A 12474-nucleotide genomic window follows, 5' to 3' on the forward strand; every position below is an offset into this window, starting at 1 on the left:
CGTAGTGATAATAATAAGGCAGAAAATAACAAATGTTAGCAAGGGTATGGAGATCTTGAAACTCTCATACACACACTGCCAGTGAATGGAAAATGGAGCAGCTGCTTTGGAAAAGAGTGTGGCAAGTCCTAAAATATTTAAACATAGAGTTATCTTAAGACTCAACAACTTTACTGGTAAGTACCCAAGAGAAAGGAGAACATGTGTCCACACCAAAAACTTACACGATAATGTTCATAGCAGGGTGATTCATAATAGCCAAAAAGTAGAAACAATCCCAACATCCCTTGGTTTTTAAATGGATAGGTAAATGGTTTATCAAGGGGTGCCTGTGTGGCTCAGTCTCTTGAGAGTCCAACTCTTGATCTCAGCTCTGGTCTCGAACTCAGGGTTGTGAGTTCAAGCCCTGTATTGGGCACCACGCTGGGTGTGGAGCCTACTTATAGATAGATAGATAGATAGATAGATAGATAGATAGATAGATAGATAGTAAGTAGTATTTCCATGCAACGGGATATTATTCAGCCATAAGAAAGAATGAGGTACTGGTACTTGCTACAACACTGATGGTCTTGAAAACATCATGCTAAGTAAAAGAAGGCAGTTGCCAAAGAACCACATGTTGTAGGATTCCATTTATATGAAATGTCCTTAATAGGCAAATTCTTTAAAGATGAAAGGTAGACTTTGGCTGAGAAAGGGTTAGAGAAGAATGAGGAGTGACTGCTAGTGGGTATGGGGTTTCTTTTCATGGTGATGCAAATGTCCTAACACTGATTTTGGTGACTTTACTTTAAATAGGTGAATTGTATGGACTGTGAGTTATATCTCAATAAACCTACTTATTTTTTTATTTTTTAAAGTTATCTCTAGCCCCAACTTGGGGCTCAAACTCATAACCCCAAGATGAGAGTCACATGTTGTACCGACTAAGCCAGCCAGGTGCTCCAAAGCTTTTTTTTTTTTTTTTTAATGTAGAAAACACAAAACTTACGTCTTCCTTCCATAAGTTCTCCAGAGTTAGTAGAGCCTCGTCTGTAAAAACAAGGGCTTTAAAAAAAACAAAAAAATAAAACAAAAAAATAAAAAATACAAACAAGGGCTTTAAGTCTCTGCCTAAAGAAAAATCTTAGCAGCCCCATTTTGTATCTTTGTCCTAGGGCAGGTGCTTAACCTCGTTAATATATGACACTCAGTGCTGCCCTTCTGGCTGATTGTACTTTCAACATTCTGAAAATGTTCCTTCTTGTTTCTAGTGTAGTGAATTTTGCTTAATGGTTTTCTTATCCTTTCCCCCAAACCACATGCGCCATTTCTTTTCCCTGAAGCTGTAATATTCGAAGGGTTGCCCTTAAGTGCACCAGAAGTTGCACCAACTTTGTATGTGGGAGCCATGAAATCCTTGGACCATGACAATGCCTTATGCAGCCGTGTGCCTATAGGCGCCTGTGTGTCAGGATCATCCCTGCCACCCAAATAGGCCCCAAGCTTCCAAAAGGTACATCTGGGGGCGCCTGGGTGGCTTAGTCAGTTGAGTGTCCGACTTCAGCTCAGGTCATGATCTCACAGTTCATGGGTTCGAGCCCCGCGTTGGGCTCTGTGCTGACGGCTTCGAGCCTGGAGCCTGCTTCGGATTCTGTGTCTCCCCCCTCTCTGCCCCTCCCCTGCTTGCATTCTCTCTCTCTCTCTCTCAAAAATAAACAAAATATAAAAAATAAAAGAAAAAAAATAAAAGGCACATCTATAAGGAGTTCCCGTCCTGCCTCCTTTTTTCCCTTACTTTTATTCTTTCTTAATGGTGGATTGTTTTTCTGAGCCATTCAGCCCATATAAAGACATATGGGCTATGCAGTTGCCAGTGTGAGACTGACGTTTTGGCATCCCAGGTTGTTTTTTATCCATCTCTGTTTGGGGCAGGGTTTGAGGCAGCTCCCTGTAGATGTTAAGCAGAGAACAGAGGGCCTGAATACAGGCCTGTATAGTTACATCCAAAACTTGACATCACATCATAAATAAAGCTGGGCCAACATACTGATCACACTCCATTTATATTCAGATCCTTATTTTAAATTGAGATGATACCATAAACTTACCCTTTTGAGTGTATAACCCAATGGTTTTTAGTATATTCACAGAGATACACAACCATCGCTACTCTCTAATTCCGGGACATTTTTGTCAACTCAAAAAGAAACGCCCATTACTCACTTTTCATTCTTCCCTTCCCTTCATCCCTGGAAGCACTAATCTACTTGCTATCTCTTATGTATATGCTGTTCTGGACACTTCATACACGTGGAATTATGCGACATGTGGTCTTATCTGTCTGTTTTAGCATGTTTCCAACATCAATATTATAGTATGTTTCAGAACTTTATGGATGAATAGTATTCCACGGTTTATTCGTTGATGGACATTTGGGTTTCCACTTAAAAAAAAATTTTTTTTTTAATGTTTTATCTATTTTTGAGGGAGGGAGAGAGAGAATGAGAATGAGCGGGGGAGGGGCAGAGAGAGAGGGAGACACAGAATCCAAAAAAGACTCCAGGCTCTGAGCTATCAGCGCAGAGCCTGAGGCAAGGCTCGAACTCATGAACCTCGAGATCATGCCCTGAGCTGAAGTCGGACGCTTAACTGACTGAGCCACCCAGGTGCCCCAGGATTGTTTCCACTTTTAAGCTATTATGAATCATGCTGCTATGAACATTTGTGTACAGATTTTTATGTGAACATATGCTTCCATTTCTCTGGGGTATATACCTAAGAGTGGAATTAGTGGGTCATATGGTAACTCTATACTTAACTTTTTGTGGAACTGCCAAACCGTTTTCTACACAGGCTGTACGGTTTTATGTTTCCACCAGCAATATATGAACGTTCCAGTTTTTCCACAGTCTTGCCAACACTGATTATTACCCAACTTGGATTTATAGACATCTTAGTGGATGTGAAATGGCAGCTCATTGTCGTATAGATTTATGTTTCTCTAAGGACTGTGGATGTTCTTTAGTAGAGATCTAATCCTTTGCCCAATTTAATCCTTTGGTTATTTGTCTTTTTACTGTTGAGTTGTAAATGTTCTTTATGCAACATATAAAAATATATATACTTACATATTCGCAATTGTATCTGAGATCATCGCATTTCCTCCTACTTTTACTTGCTCATCATTTTGACCGAGCACATTCCTCTCCAATTTATGCGGACTCAGGTGCCAATAACAGTAATTTGACAATTACAGTGCTTTACAGTTTGCAGAATATTTCCACAGACACTATTTTATTTATGTTTCTATTTACTGTATCTGTTTTGTGAGTAGGGAGATCGACTCAAGGGTTCAATAACTTGCCCATGATCAGAAAGCTAATTAGGTGTTGCTGAAATATGTACTCACAGATTCTGTTCCTCATCCATTATTCCCTCCCTCGGCTGCCTCCCCGGAGGCTGAACTCTGTCCCTGCTGGTCCTTCTGGCCTCAGATCTCGTTTTCATTCACCTGTTTTAAAACTCAGTCTTCTCTGATCTTTTTTGTTTATTGACTGGTCTTCCCACCTCAGTTAATCACTGAAGCTCTCCCAATACCCTCTCTTTTTTAAGTTTATTTATTTTGAGAGAGAGAGACCAAGAGAGAGTGAGTGGGGGGAGGGGCAGAGAAAGGGAGAGACAGAATCCCAAGCAGGCTCTATGCTGATAGACGGCTCGAACTCACAAACCCTGAGATCAGGACCTGAGCCAAGATCAAGCCACCCAGGAGCCCCTTCCCCCATACTCACAAGCTGAAATGCCTAGATTAGATACCATGGTAGAATCCTTAGAAGGGAACAAAATGATGAAGGAGCCTCTTCTCAATGAGTTTCTAAATATCTTTGCACTTTTCATATAGGTCAACGAGCTCAAGACCTCCACGCAGTCTGTTTTGCAGGAGTGGAAGATTTACGAAAGCCTGTATGATGAGGTGGCGACGATGACAATCCGATTCTGGTACTGCATGGAGCACAGCAAGCCTGGGTTTTTGTCATTAGAGGCCTTAGGATGCCAGGTGCAGAACCTCCAGGTAAATTCAGCAGATCGTGGCACGGTGCTGCCTGGTTGGCAGAAGACCTCTGGTGGAGGCAGGTGCAGAAATGGACACAGCTGCCTTTGTGCTGTCCACAGAGAAGCGCAAAACAGCGTCTTAAATAGCAGCATCAAAAGGAGGACATGGAATTCCAAAATGAGCCAGATGAGTGGCTCCAAAGTTTACACTGGATTTTTCTCTATTATTCATGTCCATATTATCTCGCAGTTTAAAAGTTTGGTCTTTTGGGGGGTGTGTGTTAGCATGTTTGTTTTTTTTTTAAGTTTATTTATTTATTTGAAGACAGAGAGAGTGTGAGGGGGGTAGAGGCAGAGAGAGGGGAGACAGCGAATCCCAAGCAGGCCCCGTGCTGTCAGCGCAGCGCCCAGTGCGAGGCTCAAACTCGCAAACCATGAGATCATGACCTGAGCCGAAATCAAGGGTCGGGCGCTTAACCGACTGAGCCACCCAGGCTCCCCGTGTTAACATACTTTTTAATGTTGTAGCCTCAGATGAAAGGATGCCTCCTCAGTGGGTTTCCTCTTCACATTTCTAGTAATTTTCCCCAGTCCTATTAAGTTCTGAGCGTTAATATTATTGTGATGTAGCAGATGTGCTGAAAAGCAGCTGCCTCCCTTGGATGTGGCCAGGCCATTCTGAAGTGAATGTTCCTGCTCTGTTCTTCTCAGTCTCTTCAAGATGAAGCTGAGAGCAGTGAAGCAAGCTGGGAGAAACTGCAGGAGGTGATTCGAAAACTCAAAGATCGCTGTCCCTCGGTTGCTGAAATAATCGAAGAGAAATGCCAAAATACTCATGCCAGGTATGCTTTAAGATACAGATGGGATAACAGAGGAGATAGATTTCCTTATCTCAATGACACATGGTGAATGAAGTGACATCAGCTTTGTACAAGTACCGCGGGCTGATTGCGCCACCGGAGTTGCGAAGCGACGTCAGCTTTGTAAAGCTTAGGCATCTGAGATAATCTGGTTTTGTGCTACTGTGGTTCTTTTGCTTTGAAGCATCTCGTTTACGTAAGACTTGATTTTCTGAAGGCAAGTACTTCCCTCGTAGCCAGGGTAGCCGCTTTCGGAGGGTATAGACCAACTGCCCAGTGCGATCCTCACGGATACCAAACTCCCAGGCTGAGACAGACTACAGGGTGCTCAGAAGGACAATGCGTTTCACTGGAAACCTAAGATGGAAGAAAGGGGATGTTATTATCCCTCTTGAGGGGACGTGATTTGTGAGATTGGAAGGAATTCTTTGATGAACTGCTTATGGTGGAAAGCTTAAGGAGGGTGGCCCTGGTTAATTGCAAGCCTGTAATTTTGCTGAATGGGATATGAAATTCAGCTTGAAGAGAATTTGATTTTTAAGCCAGCGATGAAGAGATTAAGCTACCCTCAGTGTCCTCCACCCTTCCTCCATGTAGATTCAGCCTCTCTGGTAAATCCACTTTCGACAAGTGTCGTGAACAAGAGGCATCAAATTTACATACGCTGCGGTGACATCCTCAGCTCGTGATCCAGTCCTTATTGGAAGAAGGGAAGGAGGGGGAGTAAGGAGGAGCATAGACATGTATCTGATGCCACTTACAGTATTGGGCCCACCCTCGAAACATGGCGGTGCAGTTTGCTATTGAAGGGATTCAATTGTTGCTGCTACACATACACGTTCAATTGTTGCCACAAGAATGTATCAGAAGGCTTATTGAAAAAGGTTGAAGAAGACAGCACCAAGATGCTAACAGTAGTTATCTATAGATCAATGAGATGTCAGAGGGTGTTTTTGTTTTTTGTTTTTTTATAACCTTCTCTTTATAGATAGGTAGGCAAGGAGGTAGGTAGGAAGGTGAGGTATAATGTAGGTACAGATATAGGGATAGATAGATTTAAACATACGTGGTTGGTGGGATTTTGTTTTCTTTCATGATGAGTGCACGTTCTATTATAATTGGGGAAAATACTGTTTAGGAAAAACATTGTTCTGGTAAGATTTTGAAATGCACAAAAATAAAGCAACTGTGCCATTTTTCACCTTTTCCATCTATTTAGCAGAGTCAAGGCTATCATGAAACAAGCATTCTTATGTGTTTCAGGTAAAATGTAAATATTATAATGCTTCCAGAAAGCTAGTTTGACCATATGTATAGCTATAACCTTAAAAATGTTTACACGTTCTTGTTCTTTGACCAAATTGATTCCCTCAGAAATCTAGTTTAAGACCAATATTTTGACATGTGGGAAAAGGTCTTTGGAACAAAGTTGTATCTGAGCATTAGATTTGAAAGCACAAATTAAAAATTATTTCATTACCCATACTAAACTTGAATTTGGTAATTAAAAAACAGACCACTTAAAGCCTGTTGTGTACAGCCATTTAAAATTAGACTGACTTAAAAAATAAAATTAGACTGATTTTTTATTAATAATGGGAAATTTTTAAGTCACATGGGAAAGAGAGGTTATTCAGTCTGTATATGGAATAAAAAAAATTTCCTTTATTTCCACTGTTATATAAGGAACATGTTGCTTTTGTCATTAGAAAATAAACTTGGCATAAACTCAATTTAAATAAGGCCCATTTAAAGACCTCCCCCATATAAACCCCTCCCATGTGGAGAAGTTTTCATCAATTTCTCTACCTTTGCCTAACAGACATTCGTAATACAATAGATCATGCCAATCACAAATTTGGTAGTTTTTGTTGATAATTATAAAGTCAACTAAATATCTTAATTTGGACTGCTGTTTTTGTTTATATAATGGTGATACATTAGTTTAAAAAGGCATTTGTGTCTTAACATCCCATCTGCTCTTGACTTACCGGTAGAATGTGTGCAGTGTGCTTTTGCTGCAAAGGGAAGAACGGTATGAGGGCCCTTTTGTTCATGTTGTTCTGACAGGTGGACCCAGGTAAACCAAGACATTGCAGAGCAGTTGCAGAAGGCCCAGAGTCTGTTGCAGCTCTGGAAGGCCCATAACAGTGCTCACACCGAAGCTGCAGCAAGGCTGGAGCAGCAGGAAGCAAAGTACCAACAGCTTGAAAACATCAACATGTCTGGAAACAACCTGGCAGAGATCCTGACCCGGGCCCTGCAGGATGTAAAGGTGGTTGCAAAGCCCATTGGGAAAACGAAGGCCAAGACAGCCCAACAGAGAGGGCCATGACCCAGGGACTAGACAGACCACAGGACAAAGAAGTGGGTCAGGACAGGTGCATCAGCAGGCCATGTAGGATGTGAACATGCTGTGATGTGCAGGGTTGGGAGGGCCGAGTGGCGACTCAGAAGCAAAGTCTAGGCAACAGGTAGCTGGGTCAAGGGTCCTTGTTCCAAGTTTCCCCTTTCATTTTAGCAGGTAAAACTCTAAAACAAAAGCCTCATACAAGGTCTCTCAAATAAAGGCAAAAGTGTCTCAACTGAGTGTGATCATCTAAGAATAATAGATGTTGAATCCCTTGCTTTAGAAATAATCATGGATTCATGCCATGTTAATGTGGCTTTTCTCTGGGTATGATGATTTTTAGACTATATTTAAGAGTTGTATAATTTCCTCTGTAATCTTGTCCTATCATAATGAGTGCCCAGAAAGTGAATACTCTCTGACTATATTTAAGAGTTGTATAATTTCCTCTGTAATCTTGTCCTATTATAATGAGTGCCCAGAAAGTGAATACTCTCTAGTTTTAAACTGGGTGACCAGATACATTCTGTAGCTTCTGAATCCAAAGGTCAAATAAAAAAATATTAATCTACTTAGTCAATGCAACAAATGTGATCTGTATTTCTGATCAACTTCTACCTAATTTGTTGTTTCAACAAATTTTGCATACACCACATTTATAGAGTAGCCCTAACATCAGCTTGATTAATGAGATTCTATGGTCTCTGCAAATGAATCCGTTTATGTCATAAAGTCTCAGACAGAGGACAGAGTTGCACTGATCCTTAAAATGGCCCTAAAGTGGATCCTTATAGTGTTTGATGATTAGAAACATAAAACATAGGACTCTACCCGGGTGGTCTTCAGTTTCTGCACATTGGAAGCCCCAACTCTGTTGATTAGTTGTCAGTTTTAGGTCGGAAATGACATATTTCAGAGGAGCGCCAGTGATGTGCGTCATATAACGAAAGCTTAGCTTTTTCAGCTCTTTGAAATAAACAATGACAAAAAGCCACGCCCACAATTTTAGGGCAGAAATTCTCCTAGATGCTGATGGAGTCCCAGGGATAGGAATTTATGTTGTGACACGAGGAGGAAATGTTTTCTGATCACTGTTGCTTCTCCAGGAACTGCAGGATGACGTACAGAAGACGAAAGAAGCCTTTCTCCAGAATTCTGCTCTCCTGGATCGACTTCCACAGCTCACAGAGTCCAGTACCCACGTGCCCCTCTCTACACAACTGCACTCCCTCCAGAGGGTTTCCTACTTGGAAAAGATGCTGCTTGTGAAAGCTAATGAATTTGAGGTTCATGTCCTTTTTCCATTCAACTTGTAGTCCTGGACATTTGCAAGCTACCCTCAATTCCTTATATCTGATGAAGTACTAGTTATTAGTACTTTCCGGGCTGCTCCTCGGGGAAACTACACAATCAAGATGCCCTGAACATAAAGATTCCCTGATGTGACTGTTCAATTACGTGAGCAATGGGCAGATCTTAAGCAAGCATCTCTTCTTCATTGAACATGTTGGCTTAAGAAGTAGGATATTATATTCCTTATTCTGTTCAGATCTCACAGTTATTTGGATCTCCAAGTGGGGTACTTGAGTCCTAGAAGTAGCTGCTTAAACCAGAGCCATTTGTTGTATTCTTTATTCATTTTTTGAAAAGCCTTTAGTGCCTGAGCTGTCAAAAACCTGCATAAAAGGCCATGGAGCTCCAATGTCCCTTTTCAATATCAATAGCAACACTGAGGGAGCAGAGTGCTCACTAACCCTCCTCTATATGCCCCCTCCAGTGGGTAATCCATTCATCCCTGAAGGCTCAGTGCTTTGCCAGGAGCACAAAGTAAAAAACCAGGAGTCTTCTGAATATTCACCTCTGAATAGTCAAGATAATAATGAGCTGCTGGGCGTTGAAAACACCTTGAGCTTTTATCAGCTTCCAAGACTATGCTTCATTTTGTTGTGTATGCACATGAAAATTATTTCTAATGAAAATCTCTCTTGTTCTAGTTTGTCCTGTCACAGTTCAAGGATTTTGGGGAACGGCTGGAATCTTTAAAAGGTCTCATTACGCATGAAGAAGAGCATTTGGATAAACTCTACCATCAAGAAAAAGAAGAAAATCCTGAGTTATTCCTGGTATTGCCAATGTTTGTGTTTCCTTAGGGCTTAGACTCACCATAGGATAAAAAAATAAGCTAATAACTATTAAGTTACAGAATCTGTTGATGTCTTCACTCTTGAGGATGGTCATTTAAAAAAAAAAAAGTTTACGTATTCTGAGAGAGACAGAGCGTGCAAGAGGGCAGGAGCCAAGAGAGAGGGAGAGAGAGAGAATCTCAAGCTGGCTCCACACTCCCAATGCAGAGCCTGATGCAGAGCTCGAATCTATAAACTATGAAATCACGACCTGAGCCAAAATCAAGAGGTGGACGTTTAACTGACTGAGCCACCCAGGTGCCCCTTGAGCATGGTCATATATATGCCATTCATTCTTGCCTTATTTTCCGTAAGGTCTGGAAAAGTATGACAACATAGAGATCTATTTTAGTAATATGCCACAGTAAATTTAGTAGATTTAAAAGTTTTTGACGTCTTTACTAATTAGCTTCAGTGAACTAGAATAATCTAGGCATTGGCTGTTGTGATTAATTGAACTTTTCTGGTTCGCTAAAGGTCAAAAATAAAATACCCTATTACATTAATTCTGTATTTTTTTTTCTTTATTACCTTAGTAAGTTTAGTGTAAGTAACAAAAATGAATGGAAGAATTAAAGAATTCTGGGTCGTACAAACTCCTAAGGACTGATATCCATAACCTAGATCAAGAGTCAGCCAACTATGGCACACTATCCAAATCCCATCTTCCACCAGTTTGTGTAAACTGTTATTGGCACACAGTCATGCCCTTTGATTTATTAATTGTCTGTGGGAATTTTCATGCTGCAGCGGCAGAGGTGAATAATTATGACAGAGATCATATGGCCCGTGAAAGCTGAATTATTCATGAGCTGGCCCTTTACAGAAAAAGTTTGCTGACCCTGACCTAGATTGCGATGGCAGAGTTCTGTAGTGATAGCATGCATGGTGTCGAGGATGTTTGCTTAAAATACCATTGACCTAGATGCTGTCCCTGGAATATTTTAAAAATAAAATTTTGATGCGTTTTCTTTCACGTGATTTCGTGTTCTTTCAAAATATGGATGTTTAAGGACCATGCTTTACTAGGGTCATTTTAAGGACTAAATTTTCATTGGCTTTGTGATCTGTTGAAGGTCAAGTTGGCAGAATACATAGGACTTTTGAAGTCCAAAATGGGTCCTGTAAAAAAAAAAAAAAGACAAAACTCCTATCTCATTTCCATCTCCCTCAAAGGGTGATCCCTGAGATCATTTTCTATTTCCTGGGCCATTGCGGTGCTGACCGTGTGTGCACTTATTCTAGAAAAGCCACAGGATTGGGAGACCAGGGTTTAGGTCCAAGTCTAATACTAACTGGCTGTTTGATCATGGGTAAGTCATCTACCTATTGAGGCTCCCAGTTTTCCCTCATTTTTGAGATAAGGATGGTCTGCAGGATCTCTGAGTCCTTTTCATCTTCTAGATATCTTATTGGCCTCCAGAAACCTGAAATTTAATTTTTTTGATAGAACCATGTGCTGGCACTGACAGCCCAGTCACCTGATGTGGAACATTTGAATGAAATAAGCCTCAAACTCCCCCTTAGTGACATAGCCATAAAGACGTTACAAAATGTGAACCGACAGTGGATTCGGGCCACGGCAACAGCCCTGGAACGCTGCAGGTCAGAACATCCCACCTCTTTCATTCTGTTTCAGTTAAGCTAAAATTATTGACTTGAGCTCAGTAATGTCATTGTTTTATGGTTCTGTTTTGTCTGTGTATAAACCTTTGTAGTGAGCTTCAGGCAACAGGATTGAATGAAAAGTTTCTTTATTGCTGTGAAAAATGGGTCCAGCTTCTGGAGAAGACAGAAGAGACGCTCAAGGTGACTATGGCTGACAGCCTCCCAGCTCTCCTGGAACAGCAGAAAACATACGAGGTAAACCTGTGCTCTCCGCTGCTTTGTACATTCACCCTGGGGCAGGAGTCAGGGAAAGATACTCATTGCAATCTATTTAAATCGATCAGTCCCTAACAATCGAATATAGGACTTTAAGCAGATTCATTTGCCAATTGATTATTTGTAAAACTCTCACACATTTCATAAATTTCAACATTTTGTTTTAGTGCTCTATTTTATTAATGAGAGAACTAGATTTTCTGCAACAGGGGAAACTCCTAGCACAACTTTGCTTCCATAGGATGCAAACATACCAAGAGCAGGCTAAAATACTTCAACTCATCTTTGCATATTCACTGAATAATTCTCTAAAATATTGAATTGCATAATTATAATTGCAGCCTTAATAATTTGACAGAGGTTATTCCCTGTGCTTACACTGATGTGCATTCAGAAATACTCTTGATGGTATAGGCAAATACTGCATTTTGAAAGTGTGCATGATTAGGTCACTAATTTTTAATGTAAATGATTTAAGTCTTTATCGTTACATTAAGGTCCTCCAATGAAAATGAAGTTCATTGAACAACCAAAACAAAAAACCCTGCATGAGTGACCTCGATTAAATTACCAGCCCTCTTTCCGTCTTAGTTTCCTTATCTTTAAATGGGTGTGATAATAGTACTTAAGTCTGAAGGTTGAGGAATAAGTGAGACAATGCGTGTTTTACACAGTGCCTCACAAATAGTAAATGCCCAATAAATGGGCTTTAGTTGTACTTGTTATTACGCTTGTTTGCTTCTGAGATTCTATTCATAGGTGATGGTGACATGATGGTTGAGCCTTTTTTGCAATGAGGCTCAAATAATTTGAAAATTCATCGTCTCCCATGTCCTCTGTGAGCTTAGATTTTAATAGGAAATAGAAGCTCCAGGTTCATAAAAAGAATCTACTGATATCTTCTATTTTAACTCATATGCAGATGTTAGAAGCTGAAGTGTCTATAAACCAGACAGTGGCTGATTCTTATGTCACCCAGTCCTTACAACTCTTGGACACCACAGAAATAGAGAAGAGGTAAGCTGTCTGGGGTTTATGATGGGTGTGTGTGTGTGTGTGTGGGTGTGTGTGTGTGTGTGTGTGCGTGCGTGTGTGAGGTCTGGCCTCCCACCACGTGTATCTTGACCACTTTGGTAACCTGCAGCCATGTCAGTTGATAGAC

At 40.8% G+C, this 12474-nt stretch overlaps 1 protein-coding gene across 3 annotated transcripts in view; it reads left to right on the plus strand.

The window, feature by feature from the left end:
• Positions 1-12474, plus strand: part of SYNE2 (spectrin repeat containing nuclear envelope protein 2) — a 282344-nt gene that overhangs the window by 213211 nt on the left and 56659 nt on the right. For all 3 annotated transcript variants that reach the window (XM_042943457.1, XM_042943458.1, XM_042943459.1), the window contains 8 exons: positions 3884-4054; positions 4747-4877; positions 6966-7170; positions 8352-8531; positions 9240-9368; positions 10879-11033; positions 11147-11291; positions 12235-12329. In XM_042943457.1, coding sequence (XP_042799391.1) covers positions 3884-4054; positions 4747-4877; positions 6966-7170; positions 8352-8531; positions 9240-9368; positions 10879-11033; positions 11147-11291; positions 12235-12329 — 1211 coding nt within the window. The remainder of the gene's footprint in view (positions 1-3883; positions 4055-4746; positions 4878-6965; positions 7171-8351; positions 8532-9239; positions 9369-10878; positions 11034-11146; positions 11292-12234; positions 12330-12474) is intronic.

The sequence above is a fragment of the Panthera leo genome, chromosome B3, assembly GCF_018350215.1.
Source record: "Panthera leo isolate Ple1 chromosome B3, P.leo_Ple1_pat1.1, whole genome shotgun sequence".
Classification (NCBI taxonomy): domain Eukaryota; kingdom Metazoa; phylum Chordata; class Mammalia; order Carnivora; family Felidae; genus Panthera; species Panthera leo.